Raw genomic sequence first — 24330 nt, forward strand, 5'->3', positions numbered from 1 at the left:
TGCCACACCGCGTTGGTAGGAAAGGCCCCATAGACTTTCATTGTCCTGCGGTAGGCAGCAGTCAAAATGCGGCACCGCCTCAGTGTGAATGGGCCCTCAACAAGCATGCAGATCAGATGTTTCTGACTGGCTTAGCCACATGCTTGTTTCAGATGTGTGATTCAGACTCTACTGCAGCCAAAGAGATCAGCAGGGCTGCCAGGCAACTGGTATTGTTTAAAAGAGAATAAAAATAGCCTCCATATCGCTCTCACTTCAGGTTCCCTTTAACTCTTTACACTCATCATCCCACTAAAGAGAAAATCTTAAGGTGCCCATACATTTAGTGATGTATGGGCAGATTGACTAAGAGACAGATCTCTCTCTGATTGGAGATCTGTCGGCTGCCCATACTCCCCATACACAGTAGGCTGCTTCACTATCATGGAATGGGTTTTGTGACGCCGCCCCAACTCCACCCCCTCCATCCCCAATGACTGTGCATTGTAAAATCTCACCTGTCTCACGGGTGTGGCTCTCAGCCTCCTGTACTGCCACCGCTGAGCACAACCACATGGCGCGTGTGTGTATGAGGTCACACACATGCATCTGATGCCACAGGGGGGAGAGCAGAGCTGCGGCAGCGGGATTGCACAATGCAGGGGGAGATTTACACTTGGGGGGGACAGGGACTAAGTGTTGAGTGTTTGCACAGGTCTGGGAAAGCATGTGTGCTTGCAGCGCATCATCACGGTAAGAGAATAAGGACTAAATGTCATTTTACCTTCTTAAGACAGAACGTGTTTGCGATAATTCAGCTGTAAGTGAGCACCTGTGGTTTCCCATGATGCATCACTCCTGCATATACAAATCATCTCTATGCCCCTGAAAGCCAGACTTGCACATCCAGAACCACTGGTGGGTAGTAACCTTGTAGCTGATACATTTTACTGAGCCACACCAATCCACTAAATCCACTATTTCAGAGTTTTTGGTCCTCCTCAGTACGTGGCAGGGACTACCTTCCAGTCACTGTGAGCTGTTTGGGTATTCCTTAGCATACAAACTGTACTTCCATTGAGAACTGGAGCTCAGCACAACTGCAAGTCCAGCGCTGACCTCCTAGCTATAGAGTTGTATGTACTGATTGTATCCGAAGTCATAATTCACACTGCTGGCATGTCAGGATCGTGCACCCCTTCCCTGCTGTAAACCTGACCCCATGTGAGGATGTCCTGACCGTATACAGCGCACTCCATGCAACCTTTCACACCAATGCGCTGACCCTCCTCACTGACCCCTGACACGGGCTGCGCACTTAACTTACAAAGGGAGGAAGAAGCTGCTCCAAGCAGAGCGCGCCCCATTGTGCAGGCGAGCACAGCACTTTCCATACATCTCGTACCTAGCCATTACCTCCTGCTAAACACTGCTATTCTGCTGAGAAAAAATGCCTACATCTATGCTTTTTTTTTTGCAACAGATGTGCAAATCACATACTATGCTAGTCAATGTATCAATAATGTTGTGACAGCGCCCCTCTTCGTATCATCTGTAATGCTAGAAAAAAAAAGGTTCACACAGTGCATTACTGTTATAACACTATCGCATACTCCATGCAAGCACCCAGTGGTGAAAACAAGTGAATTATTGTGCTTTACTCCGTGCGAATCCGAATCCTTCAATATAGCAGCTCACTGGATAAAAACCACCTCAGAATCCAGGTGGGTCTACCGAATAGCCTTACGGCAACAAATTCCAACAGATTCACTTCTCCTCAAGTAAAAAACAGTATTTAATCCATAACCCACATGTAAAAGCAAATAAAGACAAATATAGCGTAATACAGTTTGCAATAAGTACACTAGGCCTGCGCACTTCACGCACTCACTTGATCTAGATGAATATTAGGCTCATCGGGCATCCGAGCCCAGCAGTGTAGCTTTCTCTCGTGGTGTCGGGCGTCCCATACCTCTGCTTTCCGAATGCCTCTCAGTGCGGAAATCTCCCGCTACCTAGTGAGGTCAGACGCACCTGGCTCCGCCCTACGCATTTCGTCCGCTTGGACTCATCAGTTTGTGTGTCGGGGCAGGCGCAGTTTGTTTAAGACTATATGCAAGTCAATGGAAATGCAAATTAGGAGGTCAGTACCGTGTTTCCCCGAAAATAATACAGTGTCTTATATTCATTTTTGCTCCAAAATATGAGCTAGGGCTTATTTTCAGGGGAAGTCTTATATTTCTGTGAACACCATGAAGAATTAAGAGCAGGTAGGAGCTAATGCCTCCTGTATAAGCTCCCAAACTGACTCACCAGTGGATTGCACTGGAATGTACGGTACTGATCAGGGATCTGCCCTGTCCCTGCACACAGCTGATGACCTTGCTGTGTGCTGGGATGACGGGACCGGTGCCCAATCGGCACTGCACCGTTGTGTCCCCACTTGCTGCCTGCCTCTTCCTCTTCTGGATTGCGCTGCAGGGGGTGTCATGCACCGGTAGCGTGAGCCCAGCAGAGTCCCCCGCTCCACATCACAGACACAAGATTCTGTCACATGCAGCGCGGCCAGCTTCACGAAACAGCTACCATACGTGCAGCCCCAACATCTTCCAAAAGCCCAGCAAACCGCCGCCTATGGTTAAAGTGGACCTGAACTCGGAACGTCCTCTCTGCTCTAAATGCTACACAACAGGTTAATAACCGTTAAACAAATTTTTTTTTTATTTTTTACAGCTGATACAAATTCTAAAATAAATCTACACTGTTTCTACTTCCTGATTCATGGGAGCAGACATATTGTTAACATCCTGTGCTTTCAAATGAGCTTATCTGCCTTTGCAGTCGTGACACGGGGAGATCAAATTACAATCACAGTCAACTTGTGATTAGACACAAATGAGGAGCAATTAAACAGGCTAAACTCTCAAAATGCATACAGGGTGCATTCCTCGGTTTTCCTTCTGTCCTGTGCAAGAATTCAGTTCCACTTTAACAGAGGAAGAGAATAAAGAGCAGGTAGCGCAGGATCTAATGATGCCTCTTGTATAAGCTCCTGTACAAGTTTCCCTTCCTCCTCCTTTAACTGCCAATAGGGCTTATTTTCAGGGTAGGGTGACGTTTTTTGATACGCGCGGCTTGGGTTGAATACAGCTGCCTGCGGTAGAGACTGATTTTGTACATGTGGTTCTTTGCTTAGCACAAGTTGCCCATCCACCAGTCGGGAGCTTGCAGGCTTTGAGGCTGATCGTGATTTTAGTCTTGCAGTTTTGCGCTATGTCTTCTTAATCAAAGGTTACCAGATAGACTCTAGCAGTTGGAATTGAAAACGATTGAGTATTTGCCACCTACTATGTCGCCTTCTCCTGCCTTCTGGGAACACACAACTTTCTTGCTAAGTCACCAGATAAATTGGAAACACGATATAAATTCTTGCTGTTTACACTTCTAAAACAAAGTCTTGACAGGTATTGGTGAAGACTGATATTGATGTACAGGTTGCTATAGAGAGGTGGGTAAGCAATAGGTAACCACAATGCAGAGGCGTAGCTAGGATTTTCAGCGCCCGGGGACAAAGACTATTAATGCGCCCCCCCAAAGTCAAGGTTGCGCAGCGCCAAAAAGGGGCGTGGTCACATAATAAATGTGGGCGTGGTTATGGGTGGAGCCAAATGTATATGGAGGTTAGCAGGCTCACGCTCACCCACCCTCCCTCAGTATGTACCTTCCAGCATGTTCCAAGACAAATTCAGCAATCATGAGCCCCCCCCCCCCCCCCCCCCATCAAGACAAATTCAGCAATCATGAGGCCCCCAACATAACCAACTCAGCAATCATGAGGCCCCCAACAAGACAAATTTAGCAATCATGAGGCCCCCAACAAGACAAATTCAGCGATCTTGAGGCCCCCAACAAATCATGAGGCCCCCAACAAGACAAATTCAGTAACCATGAGGCCCCCAAAAAGACAAATTCAGCAGTCATGAGTCACATAAATAGACAGCATTTCACATAAATAGGTAGAATGCCCCCTTAATATGGTAGACACCTCTCACCTGGCAGCAGTTCTCCAAAATACACTCAATCTGACGTGGTTCCCCAAAAATAGGTAGCCCCAGGTCTATAGTTGTCCCCAGAATAGGTGGCCAGCAGTATAGATGTCCCCAGAATAGGTGGCCAGCGGTATAGATGTCCCCAGAACAGGTAGCCAGGGGTAGAGATGTCCACAGAACAGTTAGCCAGGGGTATATGTGCCCAGTATATGTAGGCAGGGGTATGTGTGCCCACTATATGTAGCCAGAGGTATATGTGCCCAGTATATGTAGCCAGTGGTATATATGCCCAGTATATGTAGCCAGGAGAATAATATGTGCCCAGTATATATAGTCAGGCGTATATGTGCCCAGTATATGTAGCCAGGGGTATATATGCCCAGTATATGTAGCCAGGGGTATATATGCCCAGTATATGTAGCCAGGGGGTATATATGCCCAGTCCACGTAGCCAGGGGGTATATATGCCCAGTATATGTAGCCAGGGGTATATATGCCCAATATATGTAGGCAGGGGGTATATATGCCCAGTATATATAGGCAGGGGTATATATGCCAAGTATATGTAGCCAGGGGGTATATATGCCCAGTATATGTAGCCAGGGGTATATATGCCCAGTATATGTAGCCAGGGGTATATATGCCCAGTATATGTAGCCAGGGGGTATATATGCCCAGTCCACGTAGCCAGGGGGTATATATGCCCAGTATATGTAGCCAGGGGTATATATGCCCAATATATGTAGGCAGGGGGTATATATGCCCAGTATATATAGGCAGGGGTATATATGCCAAGTATATGTAGCCAGGGGGTATATATGCCCAGTATATGTAGCCAGGGGTATATATGCCCAGTATATGTAGCCAGGGGGTATATATGCCCAGTATATATAGGCAGGGGTATATATGCCCAGTATATGTAGCCAGGGGTATATATGCCAAGTATATGTAGCCAGGGGGTATATATGCCCAGTCCACGTAGCCAGGGGGTATATATGCCCAGTATATGTAGCCAGGGGTATATATGCCCAATATATGTAGGCAGGGGGTATATATGCCCAGTATATATAGGCAGGGGTATATATGCCCAGTATATGTAGCCAGGGGTATATATGCCAAGTATATGTAGCCAGGGGGTATATATGCCCAGTATATGTAGCCTAGGGGGTATATATGCTCAGTCCACGTAGCCAGGGGGTATATATGCCCAGTATATGTAGCCAGGGGTATATATGCCCAGTATATGTAGCCAGGGGTATATATGCCCAGTATATGTAGGCAGGGGTATATGTGCCCAGAGTAGGTAGCCAGGGGTATATGTGCCCAGAGTAGGTAGCCAGGGGTATATGTGCCCAGAGTAGGTAGCCAGGGGTATATGTGCCCAGAGTAGGTAGCCAGGGGTATATGTGCCCAGAGTAGGTAGCCAGGGGTATAGGTGCCCAGAGTAGGTAGCCAGGGGTATAGGTGCCCAGGGTAGGTAGCCAGGGGTATATGCCCAGTATATGTAGTTAGGGGTATATGTGCCCAATATATGTAGGCAGGGGTATATGTGCCCAGAGTAGGTAGCCAGGGTTATATGTGGCCAGAGTAGGTAGCCAGGGGTATATGCCCAGTATATGTAGTTAGGGGTATATGTGCCCAATATATGTAGGCAGGGGTATATGTACCCAGAGTAGGTAGCCAGGGGTATATGTGCCCAGAGTAGGTCGCCAGGGGTATATGTGCCCAGAGTAGGTAGCCAGTAGCCAGGGGTATATGTGCCCAGAGTAGGTAGCCAGAGGTATAGGTGCCTGAGTAGGTAGCCAGGTGTCCCCCTCCCCAGCAGGAGGGGAGCAGCGCAGAGAAGAGCTGCTCTCTCTCTCCCTCGCTGTCCCCTCCAATGTTTGTCCGGTGTCTGGCAGCGGCGGGCGGAACTTACCTCCGTCTCGTCGCAGCGCCGGATGGATCTGCCGCTACTCTGGTCTGGTCCAGACCAGAGCAGCGGCTGCGCACCCGAACTTCCGGCCGGTGTTCCGACGCGGCGCTGGAGCGTGACGGAGGTGAGTTCCGCCCGCCGCTGCCAGCCACCGGACAGACATTGGAGGGGACAGCGAGGGAGAGAGAGAGCACCTAAGGTGAGGGAAGGAGGGGGGAGATGGCCCCCCTTCCCCACCGTCCGCACAGCTCTCTCTCTTCTCTGTGCTGCTCCCCTCAGCCCCGCAACAAAAAAAACACCCGAAGCTCAGCTGGGCGCCCTTGGGGACCCGGCGCCCCGGGGCACTTGTCCTACCCCGACCCCCCCTAGCTCCGCGCCTGCAAAAATGGTCCTCTGATCTCTTTGGAGGGCCAATCAGGAATATATTATAAAGGAAACCTGAAGTTAGAGGGATGTGGGTGGAGGCTGCCATATTTAGTTCCTTTTAAGCAATACCAGTTGCCTGGCAGCCCTGCTCATCTCTTTGGCTGCAGTAGTGTCTGAATCACACCAGAAACAGGCATGCAGCTAATCCAGTCAGACTTCAGTCCGAGTCACCTGATTGCATATGCTTGTTCAGGGCCTGTGGCTTTGAGTATTAGTGACCGAGGCTCAACAGGACAGCCAGGCAATGTGCATTGTTTAAAAGAAAATAAATATGGCAACCTCCATATTCCTCTGACTTCAGATGTACTTTAATTGTAATATTAAAAGGGAGCACGTGGGGGTTGCCTATTCATAATGCAGAAACACTTCAGCCTATAATGCACAGCTGCCATTTTGCTGCACAGAGTGTATGTGGAATTTAGAGAAGCAGGGCTGTGGATTCGGTACAAAAATCTTCTGACTCCGACTCCTCAGTTTATGAACCCACCAACTCCGACTCCATAGTTACATAGTTACATAGTTATTTTGGTTGAAAAAAGACATATGTCCATCGAGTTCAACCAGTATAAAGTACAACACCAGCCTGCTCCCTCACATATCCCTGTTGATCCAGAGGAAGGCGAAAAAAAAACCCACAAGGCATGGTCCAATTATCCCCAACAGGGAAAAAATTCCTTCCCGACTCCAAATGGCAATCCGATAACATCCCTGGATCAACACCGGGCAATACCTAGTAATTGTAGCCATGGATGTCTTTCAATGCAAGGAAAGCATCTAAGCCCCCTTCAAATGCAGGTATAGAGTTTGCCATAACGACTTCCTGTGGCAATGCATTCCACATCTTAATCACTCTTACTGTAAAGAACCCTTTCATAAATAAATGGCTAAAACGTTTTTCCTCCATGTGCAGATCATGTCCTCTAGTCCTTTGAGAAGGCCTAGGGACAAAAAGCTCATCCGCCAAGCTATTATATTGCCCTCTGATGTATTTATACATGTTAATTAGGTCCCCTCTAAGGCCACATACAGACATCAGACCATAGTCTTTGGAAAATGAAAGATCACAGACCAATCTTACCACCCTTCCTGTAGTATAAGAGCCATACTCTACACAGTCTTTTCTATGGAGCTGAACTCCCCATCAGACAGAAATCTTTGCAAGATGCTGCACACACAGATGCTGTACAGACACAAAAGATCAGTATCTGCAAAAGATCTGTTCCTGCCAAAAATCCATTCGTGCAAATTGCAATGATAGTCTATGAGATCTGCAGATCATCATACACACATGATTTAACTGACATTCATCTGCAGATCAGATCCACCAGGATGGATTTTCAGATCTGCAGATCTGCAGATGAAGGTCAGTTAAATCATGTGTGTATGATGATCTGCAGATCTCAGACTATTATTGCAATTTGCAGGAATGGATTTTTGGCAGGAACAGATCTTTTGCAGATACTGATCTTTTGTGTCTGTACAGCATCTGTGTGTGCAGCATCTTGCAATGATTTTTTTCTGATGTGGAGTTCAGATCCATAGAAAAGACTGTGTAGAGTATGGCTCTCATACTACATGGAAGGGGGTAAGATTGGTCTGTGATCTTTCATTTTCCAAAGACTATGGTCTGATGTCTGTATGTGGCCTAAGGCGTCCAGGTACCCAAAATGGCTCCGACTCCTTAGTCTAATACTTGCCAGGGCTAAGGATTCAGTACAAAAATTCTCCGACTCCTCAGTTTATGAAACCACCGATTCCGACTCCAACTCGGACTCCAGGTACCCAAAATTGCCCCGACTCCTCGACTCCAACTCCACAGCCCAGTGTCAGAATGGACAGCAAGGGACCAAATCCATTGTCTGTATTATTATGTACGCCATGTTTGTTTCTTACTTTGTACGCTGCCATGGAATATGTTGGCGCTTTATAAATCAATAATAATAATAAATCTCAGCCACTTCTTGTAGAGAAGGAATGGTCAATGAGATGCAAATAACTTGATGCAGCATTATGCACATTTTGTATGCAAATTTACGCAACTTGATAATGAACCAATCAAATCTTGCGGAAGTAAAATTTGATTGGTCCATTTTCAAGCTGCATAAATTTGCTCATAAAATTTGCATAATCCTGCATCAACTCAAAATTATTTGCATCTCATTAACCATCCCTATTGTGGAGTACCAAATCTCAGTGACTCTGTAAATCTCTGTCAATCTTTGTAGAGTACCAGATCTCAGTGACTCTGTAGAGGACTGAATCTCTGTCAATCTTTGTAGAGTACCAGATCTCAGTGACTCTGTAGAGGACTGAATCTCTGTCAATCTTTGTAGAGTACCAGATCTCAGTGACTCTGTAGAGGACTGAATCTCTGTCAATCTTTGTAGAGTACCAGATCTCAGTGATCCTTTGAAAACAGAGTAAATAACCACAAATTCATAAGACCTGTTCTTCGTGTGTTGTTGTGTCTTATTGCAGCTTGAACTTGCTCAGTACATCTGCATAGCTTGTGTTATTTTATACAGATTCTGCAATTCAAGTTGCCCGATATGGGAAATCGGTTTATTCCAAATAACATCAATTAAATATGTAGAATGAGCCTGCCTCTGTCACATGATTGATGTGCACCTTCCTGTGTCCACCTACCTCTGTCACATGATTGATGCGCACCTTCCTTTGTCCGCCTGCTTCTGTCACATGATTGATGCGCACCTTCCTTTGTCTGCCTGCCTCTGTCACATGATTGATGTGCATCTTCCTGTGTCCGCCTGCCTCTGTCATATAATTGATGCACACCTTCCTGTGTCTGTCTGCCTCTGTCACATGACTGATGCGCATTTTCCTGTGTCTGTCTGCCTCTGTCACATGATTGATGTGCATCTTCCTGTGTCCACCTACCTCTGTCACATGACTGATGCGCATCTTCCTTTGTCCGCCTGCCTCTGTCACATGACTGATGCGCATCTTCCTTTGTCCGCCTGCCTCTGTCACATGACTGATGCGCACCTTCCTGTGCCCGCCTGCCTCTGTCACATGACTGATGTGCACCTTCCTGTGCCCGCCTGCCTCTGTCACATGATTGATGCGCACCTTCCTGTGTCCACCTACCTCTATCACATGTTTAATGCGCACCTTCCTGTGTCCGCCTGCCTCTGTCACATGACTGATGCACACCTTCCTTTGTCTGCCTGCCTCTGTCACATGATTGATGCGCACTTTCCTGTGTCCACCTACCTCTATCACATGTTTAATGCGCACCTTCCTGTGTCCGCCTGCCTCTGTCACATGACTGATGCACACCTTCCTTTGTCTGCCTGCCTCTGTCACATGATTGATGCGCACTTTCCTGTGTCCACCTACCTCTATCACATGTTTAATGCGCACCTTCCTGTGTCCGCCTGCCTCTGTCACATGATTGATGCGCACTTTCCTGTGTCCACCTACCTCTATCACATGTTTAATGCGCACCTTCCTGTGTCCGCCTGCCTCTGTCACATGACTGATGCACACCTTCCTTTGTCTGCCTGCCTCTGTCACATGATTGATGCGCACTTTCCTTTGTCTGCCTACCTCTGTCACATGATTGATGCGCACCTTCCTGCATCTGCCTGCCACTGTCAAATGATTGATGCGCACCTTCCTGTGTCCTCCTGCCTCTGTCACATGATTGATTTGCAACTTCCTGTGTCCACCTGCCTCTGTCACAGAATTGATGCGCACCTTCCTGTGTCCACCTGCCTCTGTCACATGATTGACGTGCACCTTCCTGTGTCCACCTGCCTCTGTCACATGATTGATTTGCAACTTCCTGTGTCCACCTGCCTCTGTCACAGAATTGATGCGCACCTTCCTGTGTCCACCTGCCTCTGTCACATGATTGATGCACACCTTCCTGTGTGCACCTGCCTCTGTCACATGATTGATGTGCACCTTCCTGTGTCCACCTGCCTCTGTCACATGATTGATTTGCAACTTCCTGTGTCCATCTGCCTCTGTCACATAATTGATGCGCACCTTCCTTTGTCTGCCTTCCTCTGTCACATGATTGATGCGCACGCCCCTTTCTGTGTCTGTTTGCCTCTATCACATGACTAATGCTGAGTATTTCTGTCCTTCAGAGAGGATCCTGGTGCGAGTAAAAGATCTGACACCACAGAAAGCTGATGAAGTGGTGTGGATCCGCGCCCGTGTGCACACCAGCCGAGCCAAGGGTGAGTATACACTGCCTAGTTACATTATATATCCCTATGTCAGGGCTTACAGAACAGAAGTGCCTAATGGTAATCACAGTGCTCAGATGTTAAAGTTTTTTGTGTTAAAATGTAGCTTTTTTTTCACTCAAGAATTCTGATGCCGATGGCTGGATTGCATCATCTCCACTGTTCAGAGTGGAAGGCACAGGCTAAATCTGTGTGAAAACATTCACACAGCGAAACTTTAGAATTGCCAGAGAAAGTAATTGTGAATAATTTCGACCATCAATTGTCTGCCGTCTTTATAGGGCTTTAGCAAATCTGAAGTGTAATTGTGTTGCTGTGCTAAGAATGTTACCTCTACCTGCGTGTGGAGTTGTTACTGTTGTACTGTTTCCCTCCTCCAATCACAGTACACGCTGCTCAGCTATAGTTTGTACAGCGCTAGTACTATGAAATTTACCACTAATGATGAAGCAATAATTACTAAGGGCAACAATTCTTCAACAAATCCACAAACCTATAGAACTTTTAGCCAGTAACCATAAAAAAAGTTTCAAAAGTCTCTGATCACAGCCTGTGTGAAAGGAATGCTGTGCGTATCAGCTTTTTGTAACAAAGTCGGCATCCAGGCCAGAGCCGTACCATGTAGATAGGTGCCACTTCCCTGTCACTATTCACAGAGGAACTAATTACTGTTTGTTTCTGCCCTGCCCACACACACTGCTTTATCAGATCATATGAGAACAACTGAGAGATTTTTCAGCTACAGAGAAATGACCTGAAGAGAAGGACCTGTACTTTTTCCTGTACTTGCATGCTTCCCCCCCCAATCCCCTCCCCCCACCCCCAACCTCATTTAGAATGAGCTTTTCCTGGCTGTAATCTCTGTTTACTTTACACTGTGTGAGGCAGAGACACATGAGCATCTGATGAGTTATTTACACACTGTTTGATGCTATACTTCTGCTTTCTATCATTCTGAAGACATTTCTGTCACAGGATTTCAGCCGGTGAGGACTGTTTCTGTATGCTGGATGTGCTGGACACAGTCCTCCATAGTAATGTCCACAGTGAAAACTGTTCTCTGCAAATGTCATATTTTCTTTACATAAAAAAATGAAAAGATGAAAAAGCCTTTGTATTGCTATTTTGCTAGTAATTACTGGAAATATATGTAGCATTTAGAATTTGTCAACTTTGATAGTTGTCCTTTAATTTTTGTATGAGCCTATACTTTTGGTATTTACTTTTAAAGATATAAACAACAGCATAATAACCTTTAAAAAAACATTTCTTTGTTACAGCTGATACAAAACCTGCAATCAATCTGTAGTGTGTCTACTTCCTGCTTTCATGGAAATAGACATAGGGTTAACATATTATGTTTACAAATTAGCTGCTCTCCCAAGGCCGCCCAGATTCCTGAGCCGACACAGCTGAGAGATCAAATGACAACTTGTGATTAGACACAGATGGGAGGGAATTAGACAGCCTAAACTCTCTAAATACATACAGTGGAGGAAATAATTATTTGACCCCTCACTGATTTTGTAAGTTTGTCAAATGACAAAGAAATGAAAAGTCTCAGAACAGTATCATTTCAATGGTAGGTTTATTTTGACAGTGGCAGATAGCACATCAAAAGGAAAATCGAAAAAATAACCTTAAATAAAAGATAGCAACTGATTTGCATTTCATTGAGTGAAATAAGTTTTTGAACCCCTACCAACCATTAAGAGTTCTGGCTTCCACAGAGTGGTTAGACACTTCTACTCAATTAGTCACCCTCATTAAGGACACCTGTCTTAACTAGTCACCTGTATAAAAGACACCTGTCCACAGAATCAATCAATCAAGCAGAATCCAAACTCTCCAACATGGGAAAGACCAAAGAGCTGTCCAAGGATGTCAGAGACAAAATTGTAGACCTGCACAAGGCTGGAATGGGCTACAAAACCATTAGCAAGAAGCTGGGAGAGAAGGTGACAACTGTTGGTGCGATTGTTCGAAAATGGAAGGAGCACAAAATGACCATCAATCGGCCTCGCTAGTGAATGACCTCAAATTAGCAGGGACCACAGTCACCAAGAAAACCATTGGAAACACATTACACCGCAATGGATTAAAATACTGCAGGGCTCACAAGGTCCCCCTGCTCAAGAAGGCACATGTGCAGGCCCGTCTGAAGTTTGCCAATGAACACATGAATGATTCTGTGAGTGACTGGGAGAAGGTGCTGTGGTCTGATGAGACCAAAATAGAGCTCTTTGGATTTAACTCAACTCGCTGTGTTTGGAGGAAGAAAAATGCTGCCTATGACCCCCAAAACACCGTCCCCACCGTCAAGCATGGGGGTGAAAACATTTTGCTTTGGGGGTGTTTTTCTGCTAAGGGCACAGGACAACTTAATCGCATTAACAGGAAAATGGATGGAGCCATGTATCGTGAAATCCTGAACGACAACCTCCTTCCCTCTGCCAGGAAACTGAAAATGGGTCGTGGATGGATGTTCCAGCACGACAATGACCCAAAACATACAGCAAAGGCAACAAAGGAGTGGCTCAAGAAGAAGCACATTAAGGTCATGGAGTGGCCTAGTCAGTCTCCGGACCTTAATCCAATAGAAAACCTATGGAGGGAGCTCAAGCTCAGCGTTGCACAGAGACAGCCTCGAAACATTAGGGATTTAGAGATGATCTGCAAAGAGGAGTGGACCAACATTCCTCCTAAAATGTGTGCAAACTTGGTCATCAATTACAAGAAACGTTTGACCTCTGTGCTTGCAAACAAGGGTTTTCCACTAAGTATTAAGTCTTTTATTGTTAGAGGGTTCAAAAACTTATTTCACTCAATGAAATGCAAATCAGTTGCTATCTTTTATTTAAGGTTATTTTTTCGATTTTCCTTTTGATGTGCTATCTGCCACTGTTAAAATAAACCTACCATTGAAATGATACTGTTCTGAGACTTTTCATTTCTTTGTCATTGGACAAACTTACAAAATCAGTGAGGGGTCAAATAATTATTTCCTCCACTGTACATAGTGCATGTGTAAAAGTTCAGGTCCACTTTAATAGGAAATATGGCAGCCTCCATATTGCTCTCACTTCAGGTGCCCTTTAATAAGTCCTTGCCACTATCTCAGCTACCTCACTTCAATGGTTGGGGTACTTCAACTACCTAACGACCGCGTCATGCCGATATGCGTGAATGCGGTGGCTCCCCCAGGGCCGCGTAATGCCAATTGGCGTGAAGTCCTGGGGGCGTGGTTTGCAGGGGATTGCGTGCGCCGATACGCGCACATCCCCGCTTGAATGACGGAGCTCCGTCCCCTCCGTCATTAGAGAAATAGAAAAAAATAAAGATACATTTATTTTGAAAAAAACACAAATAAATAAACATGGCAGCAGCGATCAGAGCCCACCAACAGAAAGCTCTGTTGGTGGGCAGAAAAGTGGGGGGGGGGGATCACTTGTATGCTGAGTTGTATGGCCCTGCAGCGAGCCCTTAGAGCTACAGTGGCCTGAATTGTAACAAAATTGCCTGGTCTCTAGGGGAGTGGAAGCCGACAGTCTTCAAGTGGTTAAACCCTTTTTCAGCACTTTATTTTCAAATGAGCAGAATCGGAAGGATCAGAAGCAGTTTATCGCCCCATCTGCAGCTTTGGGTATAACTTGGCGAAGCTCTGGGCCCGGCAGCCCCAGACTCCGGAGTCCAGACTAATCTGCAGGCGTGGTACACGTTTCCCAAATGTCATGTTATTTTAGACCAGCAAAAATAAACATTTCATGACTGTACCAGCCCAGGCATCCATTGTCACAGAAAAGGTATAGGCCATTAGCGATCGTAAGGCCTGCTGAGTGACTGAAAACAAACACTGGCAGGCTGGGAACGGATGCCATATCCTCTGAATATGCAATAGAATCATCTGTATGGAAGAACAATATTATAATATCAATATTAAACTTTTAAAACCCCACTGAAGGCAGAAATGTCCCGCAGTCCCTGTGCAGCACTCAGCAACAGACCTGGATTGTTCCTGTGTAGAAAGTTCTAATTTTGGAAAAAGCCCCAAGTTCATTAGTTCTGATAATGATTTGACTAGGAATGGTGAGGTAGTCAGAAAATGAAAGTGTCCAAATCCGTAGAAGTGAAGCAAACCTGTGCGAATATTATACATATTGCTAGTGTGTTTACTTTGTGTCTGGCTTAAAGGACAGATGCGAGGAAAATGTGTCCCGGGATCCCCTCCGTTGCAAATGCCGACCTGGCCAGAACTACTGCGCCTGCGCAAGACGCTTCCCGGCCACGTGAGCGCGAGCGGCGCACCTGATCGCGCAGGCGCTGAAGATGCCGACCTCAAACATTTAATACGTCTCACTTGAAGTGAGAGGGATATGAAGGCTGACATATTTATTTTCTTTCAAAAAATGCAAATTGCCTGGCCGTCCTGCTAATTCTCAGCCTCTAATACTTTTAGCCATAGACCCTGAACAAGCATGCAGCAGATCAGGTATTTCTGACTGACGTCTGACTGGATTAGCTGCGTGCTTGTTTCAGGTGTGTGATTCAGACACTACCGGAGCAAATGAGATCAGCAGGACTGCCAGGAAATAAATATGGCAGCCTCCGTATCCTTCTGGCTTTAAAGAGAACCCGAGGTGTGTTTAAAGAATGTTATCTGCATACAGAGGCTGGATCTGCCAATACATCCCAGCCTCTGTTGCTATCCCAAACCCCCCTAAGGTCCCCCTGCACTCTGCAATCCCTCATAAATCACAGCCATGCTGTGAGGCTGTGTTTACATCTGTAGTGTCAGTCTCAGCTGCTCCCCAGCCTCCTGCATAGCTCCGGTCCCTGCCCCCGTCCCTTCCCTCCAATCAGCAGGGAGGGAAGGGATGCAGGCGGGGACTGGAGTTCTGCAGGAGGCGGGGAGAGCAGCAGACTGACACTATAGAGATAAACACAGCCAGCTCTGACAAGCTGTTTGTCAGCAGCGTGGCTGTGATTTATGAGGGATTGCAGAGTGCAGGGGGACCTTAGTGGGGTTTGGGATAGCAACAGAGGCTGGGCTGTATAGGCAGATCCAGCGTCTGTATGCAGATAATATTCTTCAAACCCACCTCGGGTTCTCTTTAAGTTCCCATTAAACGAGTCACGGTTAGGAGTGAGTAAGCTGTAATGGAAACTGAACAGCAATCCTTTTCCAAAACCGCAGCAATCCTATATCAGGCTTGTTAGTCTTTTTCTCCACTGTTGATATTAGTGGTTGCTGTGCTACAGCGAAGCAGCAAGTGTCTGATACACCTGTCCCATGTTTCCTCCCCGCAGGGAAGCAGTGTTTTCTGGTCCTGCGTCAGCAGCAGTTCAACGTCCAGGCCCTGGTGGCGGTGGGAGAACGGGCGAGCAAGCAGATGGTTAAGTTCGCTGCCAAGTAAGTAAGCAATTATATCCTGTTGTCACGCGAGACAATGGTGGGAACCCGGTCCGTGAGGGCTGGAGCCGTTTTCACACATTCTCCTGAATGCTGCGTTTGTTTGAAGCCAGGGGAAGGGGGGCTCGCTGGACTTCTTTAAAAGTTTCTCTCCTCACTATTACACTGAATACATTACCCTAACAATGAATTCCAGGCGCTGAAACTCATTGGAATGCGCTGAAGCGGCAGCCCATCCAGCAACCGGCCGCGGTGCTTTCAGGCCGGACAACAAAGGCCCTGGCAGCACCGGCGGGATAGAGGGCCTGCGGGGTTCTGTGGATCTGTAAAGAGGGGTCACTTTCGTGCAATTTGTCTTAAAACTTTATCCAAACCCAAATGTAAAAAAAACAGCAGGGCCAGTGGCTGGATAGTGTAATACTTAAAGGATACCCGAAGTGACGTGTTACATGAGATAGACATGTGTATGTACAGTACCAAGCACACAAATAACTATGCTGTGTTCCTTTTTTTCTTTATCTGTCTGAAAGAGTTAAATATCAGTTATGTAAGTGGCTGACTCAGTCCTGACAGGAAATGACTACAGTGTGACCCTCACTGATAAGAAATTCCAACTATAAAACACTTTCCTAGCAGAAAATGGCTTCTGAGAGCAAGTAAGCGATAAAAAGGGGAATTTCATATCAGTGAGGGTCACACTGTAGTCACTTCCTGTCTAATTAAAAGTTAGCCACTTACATACCCGATATTTAACTCTTTCAGGCTGAGAAAGAAAAAAAGGAACACAACATAGTTATTTGTGTGCTAGGCACTTTACATACACATGTCTATCTCATCATGTCACATGTCACTTCGGGTATCCTTTAAAGGGTTACTCAAGTAAAAAAAAAGCAAGCCGCGCACACCCAGCCTGTTGCCGGGAGCACTCTGCGCAGTCCCAATTTACGCTTACTGCACATACACAGAACACTCCCGGCAAGGGAGGCGCGACGAGGAAGGATGGCGCAGACACAGGACGACTCCAGGGGGCTGCAAAAAGCCCCAGGTAAGTAAAACTGGTTTTGGACGGTCTTCTTGCCATCAACCTGATCTTTAGCTCCTGCCACAGATTCTTAATTGGATTCAAGTCAGGACTCCAAAACATTAATGTTGTTGTCTGCTAACCATTTTTTCACCACTTTTGCTGGGGGGGAGGATTTGCCTTTAGATTAAGGGCTCTGCCTCTTGACACAAGAGACCTGGGTTCAAATCTCGGCTCTTCTTGTTCAGTAAGCCAGCACCTATTCAGTAAGGAGTTTATTGGGCGAGACTCCCTAACACTGCAACTGTCTACAGAGTGCGCCCCCAGTGGCTGCAGCTCTGGCGCTTTGAGTCCGCCAGGAGAAAAGAGCAATATAAATGTTATCTGTCTTGTCTGGTGCTGTGTAGTTCAGCTGCGTCGTTCAGCGGTCACTGAAACCCAACTCCATAGTGTAGTGGTGTGCGGCCACCCTTGCCAGGCACAAGTGTCCCTCTCCCTGCTAGGTCAGTGGTCCCATACTCTAGTCCGGAGATCCTAACGCCCGTAGATTAAACAGGAACCTTCAGCGACATCTAGTAGAATGCAGTAAATTATTCAGGTTAGCCACTTTTATGTTAAATAGCCTGGTTTCAGCATCAGAAGCACTTCCTACATCTATACATTGCTATATACTGGTATGTAACCCCACCCTCCCACTGCGACTTAGGCTAGGCTGTTTAGCTATGCCGAATGCTCCCCATCAGAGCATTCTGGGGAGCAAAGATCTTTTCTACTGGCTTTAGAACTATCGGCAAACGAACATTCTGCAGAGATCACCTGCCAGTGTTGCCGCCTGTGATAAATTACAGAAAGTAAATCAGGGAGAGGGACAATTTTACAATGGGCATATACTGACTGATTTATAAATGAATATTGTAAAAGAAAAATAAATAAGCAATTTTATTATCATTGTTTATTATTGTAGTTACTGTATTTTTTGGATTATAAGACTCACTTTTTCTCCCCTAAAAGTAAGTGTGTGTGTGTGTGTGGGGGGGGGGGGAAGGGGAGTCACTGCGTCTTATAGTCGAAATGCAGGGAGTTCCTGACTTGTCAATACAAACCTCCAAACCCACCGCAATGTCAGGGACTCCCTGTACTGCGCCCATGCAGAGGAGGACACAGGGGGACAAATGGAGGATACAGGGAGACACAAAGAGGCATAGAGGAGGACACAAGGAGGACACAAAGGGGAATAGAGGAGACACAAGGAGGACAGAGGAGGTTAGGGGGAGACAGGAGGAGACAGAAGAGGTACAGGGGGGGAGGAGGGGGGGGGCATAATCCACAAGATGCCCCTTCTTCATGGATACACCAGGTTTAGTATATATATTTTTCCCCCTGGTTTTTGTCCTCTAAACCTAGGTGCGTCTTATAGTACGAAAAATACGGTGTTTTCACTACATTTGCTCTTTAAAGCCTGTGTACCAAGTGTTAGTCTACAGAAGCCAGGACTGCTACAGCTGTCCCCTCTTAGCGGAAGGAGGGGACAAACACCTGGCAGGTGGAGGAACAAGTACACAACCACAGTATGAAAAATGTCAGCAGGTAGCAGTGGGGAACCAGTCAGCACTAATCCTGCTGTTTTTTAATTATTATTATTATTTTTATTTATTTATTTTTTTTAATGTTTAGCGTGAATGGGCTTTAAAGTGAACCAGAGACGAAGCACCCTTGTGTATTTTACCATAGAAATCAGTGGGAACATTAGAGAAAACATTTACCATGCTCTCTGTTCCATCCTCACTGCTAAAAGTGTCTGTTATCTAGCTGAGATAAGAATCCCGGACTGAGCATTGATTCTGGCTTTGCTATAATGATTCCTGAGCAAAGCCAGCAGGGGGCAGGCTTGGACTTGAAGACAGCAAAGAACACAGTCTCAGCTATAATTATTCTGTAGCAAAGCAATGACCGACTGCTTAGTCGGGATTCTTATCTTAGAGGTGATAACAGGCAAATTAAACAGAGAACAATGTAACAAAGAGCAGATTAGGTGTTTACTGTCATGTTCCCACTGATTTATAAGGTAAAATACATGAGGTTGCTTCATCTCTGGTTCTCTTTAAATTCCCAGTTCAGACACAATGGCTATCATTCATAAAAGTGTGGTCGGTAATGCAAATCAGTGCAGGAAAACACCGCTGCCGGTATTTTACACTTGTGTGGTGATTCATTAAAAAAAGTGCACAGGTGCGATAGCAGTGCAGAGATTCCCCGAACTAGGCTGGCGGTAGGCAGGCGGGAGGCTCGCGGAGACACGGAAGCTGCCGAGTTGATACATTTCTCCGTGTTCCGCTCTACTGCAGCTGCCTGGGAGGTCTGTCTCCATTAACTTACATTGTTATCGCCACATCAGGGGTAGTGGTGCTTCTCGACCTCATACCGCTTGCTCTAATCTTTATGAATTAACATTTTGTTACATTTGTTATGATAGTCACCGCACAAGAAGGTGATTTATCGCTCTGCTCGGTAATGTCAGCTTTTCATGCGGAAAGAGCCTTTATGAATGGAGATCTTGCTATGTGTTCGGTAAAATCGGCTGTTTTCAGCCTTTCCGCATGCGGAAATGCTTTATGAATGATAGCCAATGTTTCGATACATTTAATACTGTCACTAGAGATGGGTGGGGCGAGATGCTAATAATTCTGGCTTGCATTTTCAAACTGCCTGATACCGATGTGTATGAGATGTATTAGCTAATAATAATTGACCATCGCTAACTGTCACTATTTTTTAGTATTTATATAGCGCCCACATATTACGCAGCACTGTACAGAGTGTATTGTCTTGTCACTAACTGTCCCTCAGAGGAGCTCACAATCTAATCCCTACCATAGTCCTATGTCCATGTATGTATGTATGTATCGCGTAGTGCATGTATCATAGTCTAGGGCTCAATTTAGGGGAAGCCAGTTAACTTATCTGTATGACATGCAGACATGAGAGCACATACAAACTCCATACAGATAGTGCCCCTGCTGGGTTTCTAACCGGGGACCCAGTCCTGCAAGGCGAGAGCGCTAACCACTACGCCACCGTGCTGCCCATAATACTGTCATCAATGTTGCATAGCTAAGAGATGCAGCAGCAGTTGTCCAATGGCGAATCAAGATAAAAAGGGCGCCGCGCGGCCTCCATGATTTGGGCGCCATCTCAGGCAGCAATGTGAATTACAGCTATAGCTGAGCTCAGTGAGGCATTTGGGTGCCGACAAAAGACGGACAGAAAGGTTAGTCTGCTCTGCTAGCTTGACGGGGGAATGTGCTGGTGGCCTGAGGAGTTGGGAAAGGACCTTATCTTGTGCCTGCAAGTTAGCTTGGCTTTCGTATCCCTGTAATAACAATCGATATTATATCATGTTACCTCGGAAGAAAAAAAACCCCAGGATTGCTCAACCTCTTACTTTACTACTTCCCCTTCTATAGAAACCAAAACATGTCTAGCCACACCGTGCGGGTGTGTAAATCCTGCCGGAAGTGATAACATGCTTGTTTTTTTTTTAATGTACAGCTGCTATTTTGTGGTGTAAAGTAAAATGGAACTAAACCTTCCTGCGCTTCTTCACATTCTACACAACTACATTTCCCAAAGCGATAATGATCCTTTCCACAAACCCCCCCCCCCCCCCCCCCCCCCCCCGACAGACGACACTGACTTCCTTCCCTTTAAAGTGAACCGAGCAGCATTTTTAGCACCCTGGGCTGACCAAAAGCACGTTAAAAATGCATGCTAAGTGTGGCTCATTACTAAAAAAATTGTACCCCTTCTGTTTACATTTAAATGTTTGTTATAGGCTTTTATGACCCTATTTCCCTGGCCTGCCATCCACAGAAAGTGCAGGCAGATAAGGACGGCTGTAATTAAAGTAGCAATGATCGGATAGGGAGTGGGGAATAGGATACTGTGCTTCAAACCGTTTAGAGAAGTCACACTTGTTTATATTCACACTTTCCCCTGGATAAATAAGGGCAGAGGGAAGGGGAGGGGGGGAAATGGCAGCTCCTACAGCTATTAGAAACCAGGACAAGCTGCAGGAACAAAAAGCTGCTTGGATCCCTTTAAAGAGGCACTGTAGTGACAAATAGTAGAATGTGGTCAATTATTCAGGATACCCACTTTTACATTAATGAACCTGGTTTCAGCATCAGTGCAATGTGATTGGTCAAATCATGCTATTCTATAGGTTCAATCTGATTGGTATTTCTAAAAAAAATCCAGTGAACAGTTTATTATGCGGAAGCATTAACCCCATATGGGGGAGCAATTGAACCAATAATAGTATTTCATAAATGGGGAACCAACTTCTCACAATGCATATCACTTTTATTTGTATCAAAACACATGAAAAAATCCCCAAACCCGACCCTCTCCCCCTAAAAACATTGCCAATTGAATTTGAAGTGAAATTGATGATCCACAGCAGAGGCACTGAGGAAGCCCACGTGACTTGGTGGGCGTAACGTGTATCCAGTCGTTGGAGCGAGAGCGTGTTAGCCTGGCGTCCTCCTGCACGCACATACAGCTTGTTTACTGGCCGGCCAGGGATACATTGCCCCGGATACCTCCAGCACCAGGGCGCAAGGGCAGCGTATACTGTGGGACGCCGTGGATATAAGCCGAACGTGATGTTGGTATGAAAAGGGGCTTGAACTAAGAAGAGGTGGTGAGTGCTGCTTTGTTGAATATTGCGGACAATTGCACAATTTTATAAGCAAGAGCTCATGCTATGATGTTATAGCGAATATGTGACTGCTTCTAGAAGCTGTGATGACAGTTTTTTATATGGATTGAAGCCTCATTACTCCATATCGGTGCTGTTAATAGAGGACCACATGGTTTAGAATGAGTGAGATGAGGCTGATTGAACCATAGTAGCATTCACCACAGCAGAAGACATTAGGGGGCCATGTGGACTAGACTAGGTTGAGATGAATCCAGTTGAACCGTAATGGCATCCAGGTTTACAGAAGGCATTACTAGAGATTCATGTCACCAAAGTAGCACTCAGTGCAGAAGAAGGCTTTAGGTGACTGTGTAGATCAATATAGTAGCACTCCGAGCAGCATAGTAGCACTCCGAGCAGCAGAAGGCATTAGATGACCATAAGGATCAGACTCAGTTGAAATGAGTTGAGCAATAGTAGCACTCCAAGCAGCAGAAGGCATTAGGTGACCATGAGGAGTGGAGTTGAACCATAGTAGCACTCCGAGCAACAGAAGGCATAAGGGGGACCATAAGGATCAGGCTCAGTTGAGATGGGTTGAGTTGAGTAACGGCAGTAGCACTCAGTGCAGCAGAAGGCATTAGGCGACCATGAGAATCGGGCTCAGTTGAGATGAGTCAAGTTGAACCACAGTAGTTTCCGAGCGGCAGAAGGGCATTAAGTGACCATGAGGATCCGGCTCAGTTGAGATGAACTATAGTTGTACTCAGTGCAGAAGGCGGCTTTAGGTGACTGTGTATCAGGCTCAGTTGAGATGAGCCGGGTTGAACCATAGTAGGACTCCGAGCAACAGAAGAAATTAGGTGACCATAAGGATCAGACTAAGCTGAGATAAGTTGAACCAAAGTAGCACTCCGAGCAGCAGAAGGCATTCGGTGACCATGAGGATCATGCTCAGTTGAGATGAGTCGAGTTGAACCATAGTAGCACTGGGTGCAGAAGCAGACAATAGGCGATCATGTGGATCAGGCTAAGCTGAGATTACTTGAACCATATTGTCCCTCAGAAGGCATTAGGTGACCATGTGGATCAAGCTGAGTTGAAATAAGTCACAATAAACCTTAGTAGCACTCAGTGCAGCAGTAGGCATTGGTTGACCATGCGTATCAGGCTGAGTTGAAAGAAGTCCAGATAAACTGTAGTAGCACTGGGTGCAGCAGAAGACGTTAGGTGACCATATGGATCAGACTGAGTTGAAACAAATCCAGAACAGCAGAAGGCATTAGGTGACCATGAGGATCAGGCTCAGTTGAGATGAGTTGAACCGTAGTAGCACTGGGTGCAAAAGGAGGCAATTGGCGACTATGAGGATCAGGCTGAGTTGAAAGAAGTCCAGATGAACTGTAGTAGCACTGGGTGCAGCAGAAGGTATTAGTTGACCATGCAGATGGTCCTGAACTGAGATGAGTCGCTTGAACTTAAGTAGCAGTCAATGCATCAGAGGGCACCTGGTATGTGGATCAGGCACAAGCACTGGGTGTGGGCCCGGGTACAAGTCTTGGAGTACACAGCTTACAGACAGATTTTACAGCCACAGTAGTAAACAACGTGCGATGAGTAATAGTGTGTCTGATGAAGTTATTTGTAATAGACACAGGCGGCTTGTCACATTTCATGTCATCATACTTGGCATGACTTTCATAGATTTGCCTATTCTGCAGATCTTCCCTTTATTATGTAAGGATGCCGCTCCTCTCCCATACTCAGTGCAGCCCCGGCATCCTCATTCACTCCAGCGGGCTTCACAGCTTAATTAAATTTAATTTTAATTGTATATTTATTAGCTCTATTGGAGCGGCGGAGGCGGAAAAAACTGATTTTAAAGGGTAATTAATCTCGCTTGTTTTGCAGCGAGATCTCTCTTTGAAATGCAAGCAGCTGGGTATTCCCAGCCTCTGCCCTGCCGGGCGGTGGGACTTCACTGAGAGATGTCTTCTCCTGCTTGCCGAAGGCAGATGGGGCGCGTGCATGAAATAGAGGTGCCCAGGGATAGCACAACATTTTATCGATATTCTATTTTATGGTGGTATTTTTAGTTAGAACAATATTGTTTTTGTACTACAGTAAAACCTAACCCCATTCTCACACAGAACTCTCCCTCTAAAATACCTACCCCCCGATGCCTAACCTTAACCTTCTTCCCACCCAGGTGTCTAACCTTAACCAACCTTCTTCCCACCCAGATGCCTAACCTTAAAGGTAGAGGGTGTGGTACCAACGGAGTCTGAGGACCTTCCAAAGGAGACAAAAAATGAGACGGACACCAGGAGCCTATGATAGTGTAGCATGTTAAGGGTATGGGACACTCAACAAAAGTATGTGCAGAATACTCACAAGGATAGTTTGCAAGACCAGCAACCACAGTGTAACGGCTGGTGAGGAAAGCCTGTCCTCACTCGGTTTCTTTAGTCTTCATCAATGTAGGTCGTTCTCTAGGAAAAGAAAAAGGGGTGTAAGGGTTCCAAGGAACCAACATACACTGCCAACACCCTGAGCAGAGGGGGTTAGTGGGGGATATTACTGGGAGGGAGGAGGCACCCCAAGATGT

General features: G+C 46.1%; 1 protein-coding gene across 1 annotated transcript in view; it reads left to right on the forward strand.

The window, feature by feature from the left end:
- The window catches only part of DARS1 (aspartyl-tRNA synthetase 1), a 152643-nt gene that overhangs the window by 47591 nt on the left and 80722 nt on the right, over nucleotides 1-24330 (forward strand). Inside the window, exons 5-6 of the mRNA XM_068245891.1 lie at nucleotides 10488-10580; nucleotides 15897-15999. Coding sequence (XP_068101992.1) covers nucleotides 10488-10580; nucleotides 15897-15999 — 196 coding nt within the window. The remainder of the gene's footprint in view (nucleotides 1-10487; nucleotides 10581-15896; nucleotides 16000-24330) is intronic.

This window comes from Hyperolius riggenbachi, chromosome 7 (assembly GCF_040937935.1).
Source record: "Hyperolius riggenbachi isolate aHypRig1 chromosome 7, aHypRig1.pri, whole genome shotgun sequence".
NCBI lineage: Eukaryota > Metazoa > Chordata > Amphibia > Anura > Hyperoliidae > Hyperolius > Hyperolius riggenbachi.